Below are 21209 nucleotides of genomic sequence, written 5' to 3'. Positions count from 1 at the left end.
AAAATTAAATAATGGTACCTTCCAATTGTTGCCCTAAATAACTTGACCCACCAATACACTGTAATTTCAACTTCGAACCATTGAATTTGAATGAACCATTAATTTATTCAACCACTTTTCTCTACACAAACAATATATATGAACCACTTTTCTTATTTTTATTATATTACTATCATTTAATTAAATATTTTCGTTTCTTCATGTTGTAAAAGTTGTAATTTGAACAAGTAAATAAAAGTTCAACAGACATATAACTCATAAGATTTATAATTCCATAACAAATTTATATATGAATATTCATTGATTATATATAGATAGTGAAGTTACAAAAAGATATTATCTCAAATTCCTTTTTCATATTAGAAAGATAAGAGAAAGCCATAAAAAAAATGTTTGTGTATATTTAAGTTGTATAGAATGATATAATATAAAAAAGTTTGTGCTAAGAGAATCGAAATAATAAAGATATAATATCTTATAATAAATATTTAGATATTGTTTTACTCGATTTTTGGTACTGTTCGATAGGGTGTCGAATTGACCTTATATCAAGACCTTAATTTGAGGAGCAAATACGACTATTCTAAAAAAGAATGAACTTAATCCAAAAATTATTTGTCGAAGTGACTTGCGTTAAAATTACTAGTGACAAATTTATAATGAACAAGGCAAAATAAATAAATAAATAAGCAGAGAAAAAGCTTTAAATCAATAAATATAAAATTGAATTGGAAAGGAAATAGAATAATAATAAAATATAAAGAGATGAAAGAAAAATAAATCAAACATAAACAAACTAAAATAAAGTAAACTTTTAACACTCACATGTATTTATATTTTATGTTTTTCTATTGCTTCACTAAAACTGAGAAGCGTTTATAAATTTGAGTGATAATTTAGTATTGTTGATTGGAGCCCTTTTTTCTTTTAAATTCCTTCTATTTATAAATTTTCAAGGTGAATCTGCTCTTAAAAAATCTTGATTATTATCTTAGTTTTTCTTTTTTCTCAGACCATGATTTTACTTTAATTCTGAAAAATTTTCATATGGTATTCTTACGTTTTCTTTCTTTATTCTTCAAGTTTTACATTCTTTGTACCGTGTCTGTTTTTGACCATGTAGTGTTGATACAACTTTTTGACTTATTCTGAGCTATTAGCCTTTCGACTTTGATCTCAAATGCCCTTTGTTTTCTTAGTCGAAAGAGGTTTTTTTTATAACCAAGGAACGCTTATCATCATTTTGATTTTTCTGTGTCGATTATTTATAGGTCAAAATTTATATCACTAAATATACTAAATGATTCTAATAAAAACTAGTTGATGTTAATATATTCTAACCTTTCAAAGTTTAATTTTGCGGTGCCATTATTAAGATATAGTTTTGTGCAACATTGAGAAAATATTCTGATGAAAGCATATAGCATATATTAGAACAGACAACAATCTAAAACCAACATTATAAATGTAAGCCGTGCCCATGTCTGCTGTTAAGTCACAATGCTTTTCTTCATATTATTTTATATTGAATGATTCTTTGTCTTGATAGAGAAATTTGGGTTGGTGCCTCATTGGCACTGTAAAGAAAGCATAAATTTTGAAATGACTTATCATGGGTTTTTAATATTATTAATTAACTAATAATTAATATTTATCTGCCACCAAGTTGAGTATTGCATTTTGTTTTTATTTTGAAACACCATAGACTTCTGAGCTTGATCTTGTTACATAATTATTAAAAATTCAATAGATATTTTCAAACTTTCCTGCTACAAAAGAAAAAAATAAGAAACATTCCCTAGAAATTAAATTACCTTCTCCAATATACTAGCTTTTTTTTCTTTATTGAAAAAATTCATTTTAGAGAACATTCATTTATTTATATAAAGTAAAAAAAAATGATCATGATGCCCAAATTTTCTTAAACTTTTGAATTTCTTTTGATGAAACAAACAAATGTCTAACCAAAATCCATATAGCAATTTTGCTATTTTATATTTATTTTGATCCTTTTCAATTCTCTTACGTATGAATATTATCATCATTATTATAATAAGTACAAGTGTACAACCCTGGCGTGACCAATTTTTTTTCCCACAAGGGATGATAACAATAACGGATGAAATGAAAATTATTTAATTGGAAGTGAACTGATTCATATAGATAGATGACTACTCTTAGTAAAGTTAAAATTCTAAGTTCTTATAAATTGCATTATTAATATAAAAATATTATATATGCACAAAAAATAAACTGTTGAATTAATTATTATTAACTTATTTTCAATATATATTTTATATTTTTAATATATTTTCTATATACATAATTTAGTGATTAATTTTAATATATATGTAATATAATTGAATATTTCTCTTTTTAATCTTTTTAAAGAATTTTGTATTAATTAAAGACCTTAAAATAAAAAAATTTGTTATCCAATAAAATTAAAATAAAATTAAAATTTTAATTTTTAATATATAAAATTTATCAAAAACCTAAAATAAAATAAAATTATATACATTAAAAAAAAAAGATTGAAGATGGCATCACCATGTCAAAGATTTGTCGCATGTGGGATAGAATTGCACCATGCGGCAAGAAATTTGCATTTAAAGGGCTCCATCTGTTTGATATGACTCTCTCACAGTCACACCCCATAACCATTCACCTAACATATAGTATTAGTAACATAAATATATATATATATATAAGTATAAATAATTAACTTACCCTCTTAGTCTTAGTACATATTTAAGGCCTCAACACTCTACTCCCAAGTTTGTTTCACACCATTATTCTAGCCTAGCTAGATCCTCTTCAAATGGCTCAGGTACATTCACTTCTCTCTCTTTCTTCCTCTTGGATCCAATACCATATCTATGATTAATTAATTTAAAATTATATGTCTTTACTAATTTTCTTAACACCCTTTTGTGTATTCTTTCTATGGATCCATATAGCAGAAGGTTGTGTTAAAGGTTTTGACTATGACTGATGATAAAACAAAGCTATTGAAAGCAAACCTTGCACTTAATAAGGTTGTGATCTGATTAATTTTGATGAACACATATATATATAGGAGTTGATTCAATAGCAGCAGATATAAAGGAGCAGAAGCTAACAGTGATTGGACAAATGGACACAGTGGCAATTGTGAAGAAGCTCAAGAAAGTTGGCAAGGTTGATATCATATCTGTTGGACCTGCAAGGAAGAAAAGAAATGAAAAAAAAAAATCCCCAATACTTATCTCATTGGTCTTATCACAATTCTTCACCCTTTTATTTTTATTTTTTATTTTTAATTGGTTTGCATATTTTTCTTATATTCAGAAGCCATTATAAGATGCATAGTTGTCTATAGTTTTTTTTTCCCCTTCTTCTTCTCAAATCTGCTGTTTCCTGCATAAATCAATTGCCAAGATGCAAATGAGTTTTTTAATAGAGTATTCCCAAAATTTGACTAACAGAGAATAAATATTAGACAATGTTTTTCAATTCTCTCCATTTATTTTTTCTATTTTCCTTTTAGCATTTTTCCAATATAAGAGAAGCTTTGGTAATTGACAAGCTGCAAATTTCAGATAGCTATAGTTTTCTACTTATTAATTGTTGCATGATATTTTATTTTAGTTTTATTATGCAAATGGCTATTAGGGTATTGTTATTCTGACTATGACAACATCTATATCTTTTTTATTCATAATTTCATATCATACGGTTATGAATTGTGGTAAAGTTTGGTTATGTAATAAGGCCAAGAAGTTATTTGGCCATCACGAAGTTCCTTTCCTATTCGCTTGTGGGTCATTTTCTCTTAACTCAATGGCACCAAAGTCCAAAGATGCTAGCAAAATCCAGCCTTTCTAATAAAACAATTGATAAAGACAAAAGTGATTTTCAAATTTTTCATAATTTCTTTATGAGACGGCTCGTGCACAATATTGCTTGCTGAGCAAAGCATTTTGATTTAATCATTTTCTAAAAGTAATTAGTTAGGTATGGCTTATAAGCATGGTAATTTTAGTATTGAGGCTCAGTATTTTGTTCTAAGAATGCCTAATCAATTTGGATTTATGGCATCGTTTCAACAGTTCCAATAAATATGACTGATATTAGTATTGTGCATCTTTAAGCATATAAGTGCCACCTTTATGAATTATAGTTATTGACCTTATATTTAACATATGTATTAATGATGGATCTATATATTATCAACATTATCTGTGGCGACTAGTGTCCACACTCCACAGAAGAATTTTGGGGACTGGCAATTATCATGACATAGCCAGTGACTGATGATGTTACATTGTTACTAAATATAGGCCAAGATTGATCTATTTCATCGGATGAAAGAAATTGTCTCATTTTCCTTAACAATCATATTCAATAGGATGCATGGAAGGCCAAAGATGTAAAGGCAAAGAAAGTAAATCAATATATAAGGTTCTCTCTCTTCAATCTCATTATTATATTTATATGTAAAGTAGGGCAAAGGAGTGAAAGGACTTGCAAATTTAAGGGTTTTTTATATTTATTTTTTATTTTCTGAGTAGTTACTGAAAGATACGTGCAAGAGTGCAACACTATATCACCAATCAGTCAAACCTATTCATGATGCTTGCATCAACAAATTAATCTAGACATCAATGAAGCCTTGAAAAAAAGAAACAAGAAAATAATTGGAAATTGGAAATTTCAAATTTCCAAGATTAGATTTTTCACTTAGCGGTATTCAACTAGACAACTACTAAGGGTTCATGCCTTGATTGCATGGATAATGGATTGACATGTCACCCTGCTAACAAATATAATTGACCAATTTAATCAACAAGAACATAATACTCCTCCCTTCCAAAATATATCAACTGGTAAATTTGGTACGCTTACAATTATATGTATGTGAATACAATTTAAGTTACAATATATTTAGTAAATCTTGGAGACATAAAAAATAGTAAGATAAACTGGAAAGACATCGGCATATATAAATGAAATGAATAATATTTTTTCTACCTTGTAAATTTTGAATTGAAAGAGAAAGTAATGGAAGTTGGTATACAACAAAAATCAACTTCAATGAATTGTAGATTTAGATATGCAGATTATAGAAGGGAGTTCTTTTCACTTTTTTTAGAGGCAAAACATTAGATTATATCTACAGGAGCGGACTTCAATATGCCCAACACCAAAGGCATCTACAATAGCTTGTTGTGAGCCTATTTGCACATGCACAGCAGTAATAAATGCCTAAGAAGGTGAATAATATGCATTGCACCAGCAAATACCATTCATAAGAGCCAAGGATGGCAGGTTAAGAATCAGCATGTACCGCCCACAGTGAGATAACAAGGTGCAAGATACCTAGCCGAGCCGATGAAACAATAACACAAGTGAATGTGCTGCTCAAGCTTTATGTTGGAAGTGGTTGTCCTTGAAGCCCCAGCAACAAAGACGTGTGATTGGATACCAGTAAAGTGAAATAATGCTCGTGAAGCTCTTCAGAAACAGCTTGCAATTCTAATATGATACAAGCTTGCTTCATTTGAGAAATTTGATCAGTGACTGAGATGACCAACAACTCGTTGCTCAGTTGCTCTCATTGTTTCCAATCATAAGGTCAAGCTGTAGGAAAATAATGTAGAAGTGAGTATATGCAGCACGTTTTGTCATTTATTTTCTTATCATTATCATTTTAATGCTATACAATCATCTGTACCTCTCCAAAATACCTGCATTATTGCTTGCTGCCAGTTTCACCACCAGCTATAGGATTGAATCAACTAACTGAAAAGTAATATTATGAAGGATAAACACAAATAACAAGTTTGGCATTGATCACATATTAAAATAAAATGATAAGATTCAGGGTTACATACTTTGGTTCTCCGGCTTAATAACTAGCTGCATGACCATCAGAGTTACTTGAACCCCCAATGGTTAAAATCCCCTATGAGACAATCTATATCTGCTATTTCTTGCGCCTTTTCACTTTGATGCTTGAAATAAGGTGGGTATACTTCCCCTTCTCCATCATCTGCCTTATCACTTGATGTGCTAAAGCAAGCTTTCCAGCATTCCGTAAATTACTCACTAATGTAGTATAGACAACAAAATTTGGACTACAACCTTTGGCCTCCATTTCCTTTAGCATTGAGCATGCTTCATCAAACTTTCTGGCCATACATAATCCACGAATCATGGAATTGTATGTAAATACATTTGGGATTTGTCCTCTAGAAATCATCTCATTGAACATTTCCTGAGCTCTTTCAAGATCACCAGCCACCACATATCCTGTGATCATTACAGTGTATGCCACCACATCTGGCATACACCCATTTTTTATCATTTCGTCAAAATAATATTTGCAAGCCTCGAGATTTCCAGCTCTGCTTAGTCCATCAATTAATGTGGTGAAATGAAGAACAGTTGGCTCTATACCAGTTTCTTTCATGCTATTTAGAAGATTAAGAGCTGCAAGAGGTTTATCTCCTTTACCAAGAACATGAAGAAGAATGTTGTAAGTATGAAAATCAGGAGAAAGACCATTTCTACCCATCTCATAAAGCAACCTGTTAAAGTGATTGAATTTTCCAAGTCTATACTTTGCTAACATAACAATGTTGTAAGTCAAAACATCAGAGGAAAAACCATCAAGCAACATCTGCCTATAAACCCACTCAATCAAACGGTACTGGTTTAAAACAAGAAGACAGTGGAGAATTGCATTGTAGGAGTGCCTAAAGGGCCGGTAGTTAAATGATTTTGACTTAATGAACTTCATCACCAACTTCCTAGCAAACCCTGCCTCACCACAAGTGCAGATCAAAATGTGGAAAGTGCGAGCAGTAGCTGGAAATCCTTTCTCAATCATCTCATCAACAAGCCTCCACATCGCTTGAAACTCATCACACTTGGCAAATATCTGCAGAACCAAGTGATAGGAATTTGCAGTGTGCCAGTAACCCTCCTGCTGACCACACCACAGAAAAAATTTGTACGCCAGTTTAGCACATCTCCCCTTGTTTTCGCAGTTTATGCCTTTCAACATCCCATATAGAACCTCCCTCACGAGAAAAGCTGATGGCCTAACATGCAATCCATCCAAAGCCCGTCTAAAATCTAACTCGGGACTATCCTGTCCAAGAACCTCAAGAATTTTCTCAGCATCCATCCTCACATTTTCTATGGACCCATTCCTATGCAAAAATTGCTTCCTGTCGAAGCTAGCTTTATCCCCATTCAAATCAAAATCAACAATGTCACAAGAGGTAGCACACATTTTCTTCAAAGGCTCCTCAACCAATTCAAAACCACTCCGATCCTCATCATCATCGCAATGAAAAGGTTGATTGCATAATTTCCTACAAATGTTCACACAATGTGAAATCTTGTGAACCATCCTATGACCTAAAAGGACTAACGAATTCATTGCTCGAACCCATTATCATGTATGAAGCTCTGAAACACTTAAAAACACAATCGATTTTCTTCTTTGCAATGGTAGGTTCGATACGCCCATTGAGCTAGAGATTTGACACGAATCCATTGAATTGAAAACCTGAGAGCTCAGAATAGATTGGGCCTAGGATCTCAACGATAAAATCAAGTGATAAACAAGCGTACCGTTTTGGAGCGATAATTTAGAGTGTAGGACGAGATATTGAAATTCGAGACGGGAAATGGTGCCATTGCTGGATACGGTGCATGGTCGCTGGTGACGATGGTGGTTGGGAAGAAAAATAGGGGTCAATTTTGACTCTGTAAAACCCGAAAAGGGAAAGAAGAAGATGCACACTGCTCCATCGAGCTTCAAAGTCAACCTCCGTCTACCAGCGGCATTCGTGTGGAGGGAACCGATTTGAAGAGGATCTCCCGCCAATCTTTCCTCGTCGGGGTTCGAATTCAGGCGGCGATAACTCAGTCCGAGCAACGTCTCTTCCGCGAAGGAAAGTGAAGTGGTGACTACGGTGAAGGCTAGAAGGAGTGGAGGCAGGCTTGCAGAGGTGAGCACGCTGGCGTTGAAACCAGAGAGGGAAGAGCAGTGGTTCGTGCGGCGCGACACGATCCTGGAGTTTCAGAGAGGAGGAGAATGGAGATGGCATGGCACATCTCTTCAGCTGGGTTGGAAGGCGGTGTCGGGGCGGGTGGGGAGTATGGGTGGGTTGTCTATTGGGCCATAAGCCCATGACAAAAAATCTCTGGGTCTATATTTCACAAATTTCATTTTGTAAGACAGTTTATTTAGGCCTGTAACCGATTCAAAACAATTGGGTCTGAAGTCGGAAGCAATTATGACAAAAACTCATCAGAGGCCTGACCAAAAATACGATGTAAGATTATGCACTGTTTACAGACCAAAATGAATATCCAGAATTTCATGACCCAAATATATATACACATACAGAATTTTGTGGAAGTTATCAATTAACTTTCGGCTAGGCAACTGTTATTTTTTGCTTATTTGACACACGTAAATCGCACTAGAGATAAGATTTTCTTAGAAAACTATGAGGAGCCAATAGAATATTTGTATAATGTGTATAATGAAGATTTATGGAATATTAGAGATATAACTATTAATTCTACCTTTTTTTACCAATTAAAATTTTTGGGATGAGTGGTATCATGACATAGTATTAGAGCACTAGATCACGATAAAATATAAGTATATTTCCTCAAAAATAATTCTTCTTGGCTGATTCTTCTCTTCACCAAGAACCAAAACCCTCCTTATTTTCTTTTTAAAATATACTTTTAAATCTTAATCTGTTTTTGAGTTTTACGGTTACCGATTTTTCACAACTTTTAATTTAATTCTTCGGCCATTAAACCTCACCCATTTTATTCAAAAACTAACACAATAACATCCCCAAATCAGTCTCATTATCACAGTTTGGGCAACACAAACATGACCAAATCACAAGCTTAATCACATATAACAATATATCAACAAAATTCAATATAAAGTCAATCAAACTCCGTTAATAATCAATCACAACAACCATTCACTTATCCAACACAAATTTAATTAGTGAGAATTTATCGAAATTTACTTCTGTACGAAATCAAAATACTCGAGGCTACGGAAAAATTTTCTGACCGAGCTGTCGAAGAAGAAAATGTCAGAAATCGTCTGTGCCTCCTAAAACTCCAGTTGGCCGAATTCAAAGGGTAGAGGAGTTACGTCACTATCAACTTCTACTGATCAAAAGTGGTGCCAATGTGTAGAGAAGGAGGATACGACACCTTTATCAGATTAGATTCTTGATTGGAGTTACGAATTTCAAGAAATCGAACGTCGAAGGTCGAAAGTTCCATGGTTTCTCATTTTCAATCTCACACGGCCATTCTTTCATTTTTTTTCTCAATGAAACATGGACGGCTGATTTGAAAATGAGAATGATGATTATTAATGTTAATAATAATGATTTAGTTAGTTTTGTGACACACGGAGGGCCGGGTGTCATGCATGAGCCACGTGTCGAGTTATAAAATCATTGAGTCAGCGGTTCAAGTTATAAATATCTTAAACGAATAACTATAAAAATTGGATATATTAAAACACAAGTAATAATATATATGAGTTACTAATATAAATTACGTTAGTAACATAACGATAAAAGATATACGGTGAAGTATTAATAAAGCTAAGCTCACCAAAAAATACTAATATTTACTCAAATCGGTGGATTTGGAACTTAATAATAATAATATTAACTAAACTCTATTTTTAAATTAAAAATATCAATTACTTAAATTAAAATATACATATAATTTTTATTATTTATAAATTACTAGAATTATAATTTTAATTATATAAAATATTTCATCATATATAAAAGAATATGAATTTGATTAAATTTAAATAGTTATAAAATTAATTTAATTACTTATAATAAAATAATTTCTAAAAATAAGAAATTTTTTTTTATAAAATAAATTATAACTTATTTATATTTATATTTTTAAAATTGAGGGTCATTACAAATTTCGCTTGTCGAGGTAGTGGGCCAGTGTAGGGGTCGTGGCAGTCTTCCGGCTATGTTCAGTTGTGAGGGCTGTGGCAGTCTCTCGCTCACATGAGCTTCTTTACCGCAAGAGTAAACTTGGACACTATAACCCGAAAGAAGTGAGTCGGGCATTATATCCCTGGGTGCATAGAGTGAGCAGGGCATTATATCCCTGGACGTGGCAAAAAGGCTACATCCGAAAGGATGTGTCAGGTTAGTAGTTGAACCGACAAGTAATATCACAAGCCAATAGGACATGCATTCATTATATGCATCTTCTATATGCTTGTTTACTTTGTTTAACTTATGTTATGCCTAAATAAATCACATGCCTACTTGCTATTTGTTTTACTTGTTGTATATGTATATCATTTGTGCTTTACTTGTGTTTTTTGTTTGGATTGAGGAGGTTCGGTAGGCAGTGACGATAGGATCACATAGAGTATAGTTGGTGAAGGATGTTGGATAGCAGTGACTAGTATTAGTTAGAAATCCCTTAAGTTAAAAAATCCTGTTTATGGTTTAAATTATATATTTTGTTAAGATTGAATAACTGTATCGATGTGAAGTTTTAGGATTGCCTTTAGCTTTCTGGAACCTTATATCTTATCTATTTTGTATTGTTACCATACTGAGAACCTCTAGTTCTCATACCATATGTTGTTATTTTTTCAGATGCAGTTCGCAACCCACCTCGGTGAGTTTGTGGATAGTGACAGACCAGAGGATGATTCAGCTTTGTTTTATACTTTATTTTGTTATTAGTTTTCTCACTTTTGGATTATTGTATTTGTGGCCTTAGAGGCTTAAACTTTGAGAGATAGTATATCAGTTGTTTTCAACTTTAAACTCTGTTGTATTTATGTTTTGACTAGTCGGCCTAAACTCCGCAGTCTGTGATTAGTCCTCTTTCATATATTATGTATATATACCTTGTTTATCTATCTAGCTACTACCTTGTATCTTGTATCTTGTATCTTGGAGCTTTATGCAAGGTTGTATATATTATGTTCTTCTCTTGTCGTGCTTATGCGTTTTAGTTGTCGTTTGTGAACGCTTCGTGCTATGTAATTTCGCTTTATGTGACTTTGAGCTTTTATTCCTTCATTGGGCTTCTAGTTATATTAATTATTGGATATATACTATATTTTTTAGTTTTAGAACTATCGTGACGCTTTATCACCCTTTGCTTTATAGCATGAGGTAAGGCTTAGTGTGATAGGGTGTTACATAAACCCTAAAAAACTATTCGAAAATTCCAAATTCTCTCTCTCTATCTCTAAATCTTCTTCCAACTCTCCGGTGAGTGTCCCACCGACGATCCCTTCCCTTTCTTCTTCCTTCTTTTTCTCTACCCTTTCATTTGATTCCTTCTTCCTTCAGATCTTGTCAAGCTTCTCACCACCTGCTTAATTACCATGTACGTCGTGCATGCGTCTCACCCTTCGAATCACGCTCAGTGTTGCATAATTTTTTCAACAAGACGGACATATTCCTTTACAACGTGCTTCTCAGCGATACGCACTCTACCGTAATGTCATTTTGCTTTTCATTGAATTGGTCTCCGTGGCCGGACTTCTCCTTGCTGTTAAGGCCTGCGTTGGACTCACGGAGGTAGAGCTCGGGGAAGCGCTTTACGCCCTTGCTTTAAAGCTGTGACTATGCTCTGATTCTTTTGTGAGGAATGCGCTTATTGCTGTGTATGGTAAATGTGGGTTTGTAGAGATTGCTTTTAAGGTGTTTGAAAAAATGCCTTAAAAAAACTTGGTTTCATGGAACTCGATTATGCTTGTGTGCTCAGAGAATGGGCTTTTTGGTAAGATTTGTGATTTGTTTAAGGAAATTTTGTTGAATGATGGTGGTGATGAAGGTTTGGTTGTTGATGTTGCTACTATGGTCATAATAATTCCTGTGGTGGCTGTAACGGGTGAAGTGAATTTGGAAATGCTATTTCATGGTTTGGCTTTGAAATTAAGTTTTTAAAATTGGGCACTCATCGAAAAGTTGAAAGAAGATTCAGATATATATATATATAGAGAGAGAGAGTATAGTGGTAGCAGTGGTGGAGAGAATGACAATTTAGAGTTTTTGAATAGTTTTTTAGGGTTTGAACATTTCTGTCACACGAAATATATCTTTTATGAATACAATGGTCGTTTTCTTGTTTAATAGGTACATTTGTCAGAGTTTGTATCTTTTATGAGTACATATAGTAATTTATTCCAAAAAGAACAAATCATCCGAACGGAAAGAACAAATCATCCCATAATGCAAAATCTCAAACATGTACACACACTGAAACCCACGCAGAGGCACTAAATCTAATTCCTCAATTATATGACTCATGGAGTGCTCTTGCATTCGCAGCCTGGTTCACCCCCTGATCCACGTCAACAGACCAGAGTTCTTAGAAAACTGTTCCCCACCTGAAATCGATACACATTAATCTTCACATGTCTAAATAAACATGAATTAAAAAAATGACAACTATAACCTTTTGAGGGTTGATCTTCATCCGGTTTTGTGAACCAAGAACCAAAAACCACATCCTTAACCTTATCAACTACACTCTTCCCAGGACTATTCACAAAACACTCTTCATACCTCTCTGTTTCTTCATTCCCACTCCCCAACCTTCTCTTCACTTCTTCAGACTCTGTCACCTTCCCCATTGGTATCTTCTTCCTTCTCTCATGCTCATCCTCCTCCTCTTCTCTCTTGTGTGAACGACATAAAAAACCACCCTCTTCACATGGTTCTCTGCTTCCCCATGAACCACATTTTCCTCCTCTTGGTTCCTCTTATGATGCAGAGTCTCTGATATAACCTCAGATAAAGCCCTGTCTTCATCTCGAGGCCTCAACTTCTCTGCAAAATAGTCCTTCACTGACATCGCGTTCACTCCCACTTGAGGTTCCAGGAACTTTTGATTTCACTGCACTTCCTATACCAGCAACCTTTCCATAAACCGGTGCAAGTTTATCTGTTAAGGATTGAGCTATTCTCTTCCCATATTCTGCTGTTCAAGTAGAAGCAGCATTCCCTCCTTGTGTCTCTTCATGGCTGTCATCTTTGTTGCCGTAACCGAGCTTTGAAGCTATGGTGTTCTTAGATGACACAGCTTTATCGGCTATTGCTGAAGTTGCATACGAGATTTTCTCGGTGTAACTGCTCTAGTTTGATCGATGGTGTATCACTGCTTATGTTTTCTTCATGATACTTTGTTTTATCATCTTTTTCACCATATCCAAGCTTAGAGGCCACAGCATTTTAGCAGTGATGGTTTATCAGCTATAGCTGAAGTAGCTGAAAAGATTTTGTCAGTATAACTGCTTTGACTTGATGGATTCTCCATTGCTTCATAAGGTGGTTGGGTTTGTTCTTCAAATCTTGCCTTGGTGGTGTCGGAAGCTGAGGATTTTGTTCATATATATTAGAGCTTCTAGGAATTGTTTCTGCTGAAAACTGATTATGGCCTTCAGTAGAAGGATACTGAACTATTGAGTGTTGACTCTTGTGTCAAGTTTTGGTCATGGATATTAATTGGAGGGTAGAGTGTGTTAGAAAATTCCGGCACGAATTGATCATGGCTTCCAGTAGAAGGGTATTGAGTTTTGATTTCACTTGACAAGTGTGACAAGTGCTGATCATGGCTTTTATCAGCTGTTGGGAATGGAGTTTTGGTTGTTGTTAAAATCTTAGGTGAAAATTGGTGGTTGTGGCGGCCACCAAGATGAGAAGGATATTGAGTTTCTGAAATAGTTGGAAGAACCTTGGATTCTTAGTTAGGTCTTGGCTCATTTTGGATATTCATTCTTTCCAATGATCACTCAATTGGGGTGATATCAATTTCTCCACCACCTATAAGCCAAAATCACACCAAAACAGTAACCCAATAGTTTGATTCTAACATGTCACATAAACAATGTTGTAAGTCAAAACATCAAAGGATAAACCATCAAGCAACATTTGCCTATAAACCCACTCAATCAAACGGTACTCGTTTAAAACAAGAAGACAATGGAGAATTGCATTGTAGGAGTGCCTAAAGGGCCGGTAGTTAAATGATTTTGACTTAATGAACTTCATCACCAACTTCCTAGCAAACCCTGCCTCACCACAAGTGCAAATCAAAATGTGGAAAGTGCGAGCAGTAGCTGGAAATCCTTTCTCAATCATCTCATCAACAAGCCTCCACATCGCTTGAAACTCATCACACGCGGCAAATATCTGCAGAACTAAGTGATAGGAATTTGCAGTGTGCCAGTAACCCTCCTGCTGCCCACACCACAGAAAAAATTTGTACGCCAGTTTAGCGCATCTCCCCTTGTTTTCGCAGTTTATGCCTTTCAACATCCAATACAGAACCTCCCTCACGAGAAAAGCTGATGGCCTAACACGCAATCCATCCAAAGCCAGTCTAAAATCTAACTCGGGACTATCCTGTCCAAGAACCTCAAGAATTTTCTCAGCATCCATCCTCACATTTTCTATGGACCCATTCCTATGCAAAAATTGCTTCCTCTCGAAGCTAGCGTTATCCCCATTCGAATCAAAATCAACAATGTCACAAGAGGTAGCACACATTTTCTTCAAAGGCTCCTCAACGAATTCAAAACCACTCCAAACCTCATCATCATCGCAATGAAAAGGTTGATTGCATAATTTCCTACAAATGTTCACACAATGTGGAAACTTGTGAACCATCCTATTACCTAAAAGGGCTAACGAATTCATTGCTCGAACCCATTATCATGTATGAAGCTCTGAAACACTTAAAAACACAATCGATTTTCTTCTTTGCAATGATAGGTTCGATACGCCCATTGAGCTAGAGATTTGACACGAATCCATTGAATTGAAAACCTGAGAGCTCAGAATAGATTGGGACTAGGATCTCAACGATAAAATCAAGTGATAAAAAAGCGTACCGTTTTGGAGCGATAATTTAGAGTGTAGGACGAGAAATTGAAATTCGTGACGGGAAATGGTGCCATTGCGGGATACGGTGCATGGTCGCTGGTGACGACGGTGGTTGGGAAGAAAAAATGGGGTCAAATTTGACTCTGTAAAACCCTAAAGGGGAAGGAAGAAGATGCACACGGCTCCATCGAGCTCGCAAAGTCAACCGCCGTCGATCAGCGCCATTCGTGTGGGGGGGAACGTAGTTGAAGAGGATCTCCCGCCAATCTTTCCTCGTCGGGGTTCGAGTTCAGGCGGCGATAACTCAGTCCGAGCAACGTGTCTTCCGCGAAGGAAAGTGAAGTGGTGACGACGGTGAAGGCTAGAAGGAGTGGAGGCAGGCTTGCAGAGATGAGTACGCTGGCGTTGAAACCAGAGAGGGGAGAGCAGTGGTTCGTACGGCGGGACACGATCCTGGAGTTTCAGAGAGGAGAATGGAGATGGCACATCTCTTCAGCTGGGTTGGAAGGCGGGTCGGGTCGGGTGGGGGAGTATGGGTGGTTTTGTTTATTGGGCCAGAAGCCCATGACCAAAAATCTCTGGGTCTATATTTCACAAATCCCATTTTGTAAAACAGTTTATTTAGGCCTATATATATATGTCCAAAATTTCGCGGAAGTTACCAATTAACTTTCGGCCAGGCAACCGTTATTTTTTGCTTATACGCACGGAAATCGTACTAGAGATATAAGATTTTCTTATTTAAGAATAAGGGGTTCTAGTTGTAAAACAATTCAGCACCTAATTCTGAGGAGGGGTGGGACGGGGAAAAAGAGAAGAAAAGAAACAAACAACATGTTACATGTGTGCTATTGAGCATAATCATCCAATTACTAATGCAACTAAGGGCTTGAGAGTTGAGAGTTGAAACTCAACAATGGGCCGGATATTAAAAATGGTGACAAATAACAAATTCTTAAATTGATCTTTTTTTTTTCCTTTGCATTATATATGATTCTAAAACAGAAATAAAAGGAAGAGTTATATTATGCTATCATTTGTGAAAAATTAACTGCCTCAAACTCGACGAGAAACAAAAAGTACATCTGAGCAAATATAGTGCCCTGAACTGAAAACAGAACATATAATCCATACAAAAGTACAAAACACAGTCAACTTGCATTGGTCTTTTTAATCTTCAATTACGATAATTTTCTTTTTCTTGGAAAAGTTTGCATTGCCCTCACTCACCTTAAACCTTTTGCCCCCACTTTGATAGGCCTGATGAACTGCCTTTCTTTTTGTAGTAACAGCTGTTGCAATGGAAAAGTCTAGGTACAGCAATTTTATTAAAATCTGCCCAACATTTAATCAGCAAAAAAAACTCATTCGAATCAAATACTAATTTTACTTGCCGTGCGATTTTGATTGGATGATTTTCTTAAAAAAATTCGATCCGATCTAATATAATTTCAAGCGGTTTACATTGTATTGGATTTGCAGTTTGTAAATTAAAAAAATTAAACATATATAACAAGTTTCAACATCAAATTTTAAATAACTATCAATGGCATAACAAGTCTCAATAATATCTTAAAAACCAACGATAACATAACAATAGAAATAAAATTATAGATTAGCTAAAATAAATAAATAAATCACATTTTTTGAACATAAAATATTTACTAAATAATAATAATACATAAATAATATAAAAATATATAACAAATTGAACATGTTATAAGTATAATTGTAAACATATTAATAAAATAATAACATTATAGTATATTATACGGTTTGGATTTGATTGGATCTGGTCCGATCCAACGGTTTACAAAAAATAGAATCCAATTGTTACGTTGGGTAATCGGAGATTAGTGGGTTGGACTCGTAAGGTTGGCCCAATCGTTTGAGGAAGAAGGCGTTCTAACGTGGTTCCGAGCTAGGAGCCTTAGTCCGACTTGTGAATGAATGGAGGAGAGGGGGTGGTACCTGCAAAAATACTCTGATGCCTAAGTAAGCAAGGGTCTAAGCAAGTTTAGAGAGTATGGGAACTTAGTGATACCTAAGGGGTGTCAGTGTATATATAGTAGTGAACCCATAACCACCGTTGGAGTAGTTCCACCTTTTAAGGAGGATAACCGTCCCTTTATCTTAGGGAAGTTGAGATTTGACTACTTAGAAGTGGGTTGAGAAATTTTAGGGTCAGTTACCTATTCACGTAGGCTTTATTTGCCAGCTAATCCACGTTCCCGACTTCTTGGCGTCGAGCCCGACCTCCTGCAGGGAGGTCGGTTACGAAGGGATGCCAATCTCATGGATTGGGCTCCCTTTTGTTTATTTGGACCTGGGCCTTAGCGTTAGATTAGGGTATGAACAGTGTCCCTACTCAAGTCCAATCTTTCTTAGTTTTGAGTTGGGCGCGAGTATATAGCTCGAGACTGTAACCGACGTGGTGAGGAACCGACGTGATTTAAATTCCTTGACCGTCGCGTCTAATCAAATGTCGTGTCTCTTCAAGGATTTTAGCATTTAAACGTGGGGGGCAATTACATTGGTAACGGCGCATCTCTTAAATGATCACGTCGTTTTACCATTATGCCCCTAACGTATTTATAAATAATTTCCCTCTCTTTTCCTTGTTTCGTTTCTGAAAAAATTTCTTACTTGCACCCTTTGCCGTTCGAAAGAAGGAAACTCCTATCGTTTCAAGTGCTGTCGCTTCTGCTTTCTACTCGAGAAAAAGGTCAGTTTCATTTCTTGCTCCTCCTTTACAGAGCGCTTTTTCTTGCGTGCCTTTGTTTGAAGGAGTGTTAGTCCTAGTGATTCTGCTCGTTTGTCTTAGAACTTTAGAGACCCCATTTTGATTCTTTTTCTTTTTTCTTTGTAGGATTCGTCACTCCTTTTAGAAAAAAGATGTCTTCCCTAGAGTCTCTTTCGTTGTGGGTTGATGACACCGTTCTTGGGAAAAGTCCCTTGGTAGATACTGACTATCTGACCGACTTGCGCACTCGTCACAGAATTTACGCTCTGGATGAGGATGAGCCGAAATATGAATTGGTCGTCCTGGGTCCCGAAGACCAGGTTTGCTTTGGGAGGGTTTCTGATGAGGACCCTCATTTTTTCTTTATGTATGAAAGTTTTTTCACCCATTTGGGTGTTTTTCTTCCTTTCTCCGACTTTGAGATAGCCGTTTTATCTCATTGTCGCGTTGTCCCTACCCAACTTCACCCCAATTCTTGGGGCTTTTTGAAAATTTATCAATTTATTAGCCATGCACTAGATTTTTCGACCTCTTTAAAGATCTTCTTTTTTCTTTTCCACATGACCAAGCCTTTAGTGGGCAAAATAACAAACAGCAGTGGGTGTCTTTCCGTGCCATACAAGGTCGGAGAGTTTTTACTCTTTTCGATGAATTCTTCCATGATTTTAAAAACTTCTTTTTTAAAGTTCAAGCTATTGAGGGTCACCACCCTTTTTTCCTGGACCACAATTCTGCTTCTCATTTTCTCCTCTATTGGTGTACTTCTCGGCTCTTTTCTGCACATCATTTAAGGAGGTCAGGTGCCTCTTTGATATGGACTGGGAGAAAGAGCCTTCCCTGAATCCATTCACTAGGCCCATGATTACTGCCTCTGTGGGTAGATCTTGAATCTCCAAGCACGCTTTGTTGAACCTTTCCATGTAATCTCTTAAAAGTTTCCCGATCTCCTGTTGCACACCCAAGAGGCTCGGTGCGTGTTTTACCTTATCTTTTTGAATGGAGAACCGCATCAGGAATTTTCACAAGAGGTCATCAAAGCTCGTGACCGATCTTGGAGGGAGGCTGTCGAACCACTTCATCGCTACTTTCGTCAAGGTGGTCGGAAAAGCCTTGCAGCGGGTAGCATCAGAAGCGTCGGCCAAGTACATCTGACTTTTAAAGTTGCTCAGATGATGCTTTGGATCCGTGGTCCCGTCATAGAGGTCCATATCGGGACTTTTGAAGTTCCTTGGAACTTTTGCCCTCATAATGTCCTTACTAAACAGGTCTTCTCCTCCCTAGGGTGAATCTTCTCGGTCGTTGCGAGAGTTCCGATTTTTAAGGAAAGATTCTAATTTCAAGAGTTTTTCCTCTAACTCTTTTCATCGGTCTATCTCCTACCTTAAGTTCCTCTCCGCCTCTTGCTGTCATTCTAATTCCTGTTCCAGCTGCTTCAAGCGTCCTTGATGGCTGTGGACCAATTCCATTAGCTCGGCTGTGTGGGGTGGTCCTTCTTTTCCTGATTCGCATCCCTCCGAGGAGTTTATCTTTGGATTTTTTAACCCAGAGGTGCCTTCTCTGTGCTGGTCGTTCTCTTCTTGGTGGAGGGTCATGTCCGCGTCATTATTTCCGGTGTTCAGATCTTCTTGTTCTGAATCGGTCGTGGCGTGGTCGTCTTCAGGTAAATTGTCCGCCATTGAAGGTCGATCTCACGGGTCCCCGGCAATGGCGCCAATGTTACGTTGGGTAACCGGAGATTAGTGGGTTGGACTCGTAAGGTTGGCCCAATCGTTTGAGGAAGAAGGCCTTCTAACGTGGTTCCGAGCTAGGAGCCTTCGTCCGACTTGTGAGTGAATGGAGTAGAGGGGAGTGGTACCTACAAAGACACTCTGATGCCTAAGTAAGCAAGGGTCTAAGCAAGTTTAGAGAGTATGGGAACTTAGTGATACCTAAGGGGTGTCAGTGTATATATAGTGGTGAACCCATAACCACCGTTGGAGTAGTTCCACCTTTTAAGGAGGATAACCATCCCTTTAACTTAGAAAAGTTGAGATTTGACTACTTAGAAGTGGGTTGAGAGATTTTAGGGTCAGTTACCTATTCACGTAGGTTTTATCTGCCAGCTAATCCACGTTCCCGACTTCTTGGCATCGAGTCCGACCTCCTGCGGGAAGGTCGGTTACGAAGGGATGCCAATCTCATGGATTGGGTCCCTTTTGTTTATTTGGACCTGAGCCTTAACGTTGGGGCAAGATATGAAAAGTATTTAAAATATAATTTAATTCAATTATAAAATTATGTTATTTATATATACCCTATTTTTTAAATTTTTGTGTGAGTAGTCCCGTGCGATTCAAGTACGATCTCCGTGCATCGCACGGGTCATTCACTGGTGTTCACATTATAGTAGACATTGTATTATTTTACACTATAAAAAAATCAAACATAGAATAAATAAATATTTCTTTGATCAAGAGTCAATTTTCGAATCGAATTATCTACTTGTAAAACCCATATCCCCAAAAAAGAGCTCAAACACCGCCAAATAACTTTAGTTTTGTTACATAATTTAAAATTTTATTTACCAAAAAAAAAACGAGAGGATTTTAAAAAATTTGAAATAAAACAAAATTTGATAAAAAAATGGAAATTTTCAACTAATTTAGTTTTTAACACAAAAAGTTTTGAACTTCTAAAAACAAAACTTTTTTTTGTTACAAAAAATTTACTTTTTCTTATAATTAATTATTTTATTTATTATTTTAAAATTTAGTTTATTATTTGAATAATTTATGATAAATATTTGTTAATTCGCATTTTGAACATAAAATATTTACTAAATAATAATAATAATAATATATGAATAATATAAAAATATATAACAAATATAACATGTTATAAATATAATTGTAAATATAATAATAAAATAATAACATTATAGTATATTGTGCAGTTTGGATTGGTAAAATAACATTCCGTTGAAGATGATGTAAAATATAATAATAAAATAATAACATTATATCAAATTACGAATGTAATAAAGTTCTCTTCCTTTGATAACTTGCTTCACATCCTCATAATACCATTCCGCTGAAAATGATGGATTATATGCCGATGGATTATATGCAGAAGTCATTCCTATAACATTGGTAATGCAATGAGGAATTGGGCCTACTAATTTATTTTTAGTAAGGTCCAAAATTTGCAATGCATCAAATTGACAGAGACTTGAAGGTATGCCACCATATAACCGATTTTTTCTCATCCTAAGAATTTGAAAGCATGAAAATTCACTGCCATTCTAAAAAGGTATAAAATCTGATAGTTAATTTTCTCCAAACATCTAATAATGTCAAGCTTTTCATGTTTGACAAGGACGAAGGAAGTTTTCTTTGAAACTTGTTATTATTCAAATGCAGCAACAACAATAATAAAAGATTTCAAATTGTGTTTGGAATTTCGCCAGATAACTTATTATTGGAAACATCAAAACTTTTCCAGAATTCAAGTTTGCCCAATGAACTTGGCAACGAACCATTTATGAAGTTATC

General features: G+C 35.6%; 2 protein-coding genes across 5 annotated transcripts; both read right to left on the bottom strand.

Annotated features, from left to right (window-relative positions):
* Positions 1–4579: 4579 nt before the first annotated feature.
* On the bottom strand, positions 4580–8089 carry LOC130983148 (pentatricopeptide repeat-containing protein At3g60050-like). 2 transcript variants are annotated; one of them, XM_057907332.1, is made up of 3 exons: positions 5877–8089; positions 5717–5784; positions 4580–5622 (listed from the first exon to the last, which is right to left on the bottom strand). In XM_057907332.1, the coding sequence occupies exon 1, from the start codon at positions 7430–7432 to the stop codon at positions 5969–5971; it is 1464 nt and encodes a 487-aa protein (XP_057763315.1). In that variant the 5' UTR covers positions 7433–8089; the 3' UTR covers positions 4580–5622; positions 5717–5784; positions 5877–5968. The 2 variants fall into 2 exon arrangements, with proteins under 2 accessions (XP_057763315.1, XP_057763316.1); XM_057907333.1 differs by having other exon boundaries at positions 5730–5784.
* A 4058-nt stretch (positions 8090–12147) lies between these two features.
* LOC130982125 (pentatricopeptide repeat-containing protein At1g55630-like) lies at positions 12148–15384 on the bottom strand. 3 transcript variants are annotated; one of them, XR_009087086.1, is made up of 2 exons: positions 14945–15384; positions 12148–13874 (listed from the first exon to the last, which is right to left on the bottom strand). XR_009087086.1 is itself a non-coding variant. In XM_057905995.1 (2 exons), exon 1 carries the CDS (start codon positions 14748–14750, stop codon positions 13920–13922), a length of 831 nt encoding a protein of 276 aa, XP_057761978.1. In that variant the 5' UTR covers positions 14751–15384; the 3' UTR covers positions 12148–12439; positions 12508–13919. The 3 variants fall into 3 exon arrangements, 2 of the variants coding, with proteins under 2 accessions (XP_057761978.1, XP_057761979.1); XM_057905995.1 differs by having other exon boundaries at positions 12148–12439; positions 12508–15384; XM_057905996.1 differs by having other exon boundaries at positions 12148–14682.
* Positions 15385–21209: the final 5825 nt, after the last annotated feature.

The sequence above is a fragment of the Arachis stenosperma genome, chromosome 5 (assembly GCF_014773155.1).
Source record: "Arachis stenosperma cultivar V10309 chromosome 5, arast.V10309.gnm1.PFL2, whole genome shotgun sequence".
Classification (NCBI taxonomy): Eukaryota; Viridiplantae; Streptophyta; class Magnoliopsida; order Fabales; family Fabaceae; genus Arachis; species Arachis stenosperma.
This window is presented reverse-complemented; position numbering and strand designations above follow the sequence as displayed.

Bases quoted from the DNA above. Each gene is read 5' to 3' on its own strand.
- LOC130983148 (XM_057907332.1), bottom strand. From the start codon at position 7,432: ATGAATTCGTTAGTCCTTTTAGGTCATAGGATGGTTCACAAGATTTCA.
- LOC130982125 (XM_057905995.1), bottom strand. From the start codon at position 14,750: ATGAATTCGTTAGCCCTTTTAGGTAATAGGATGGTTCACAAGTTTCCA.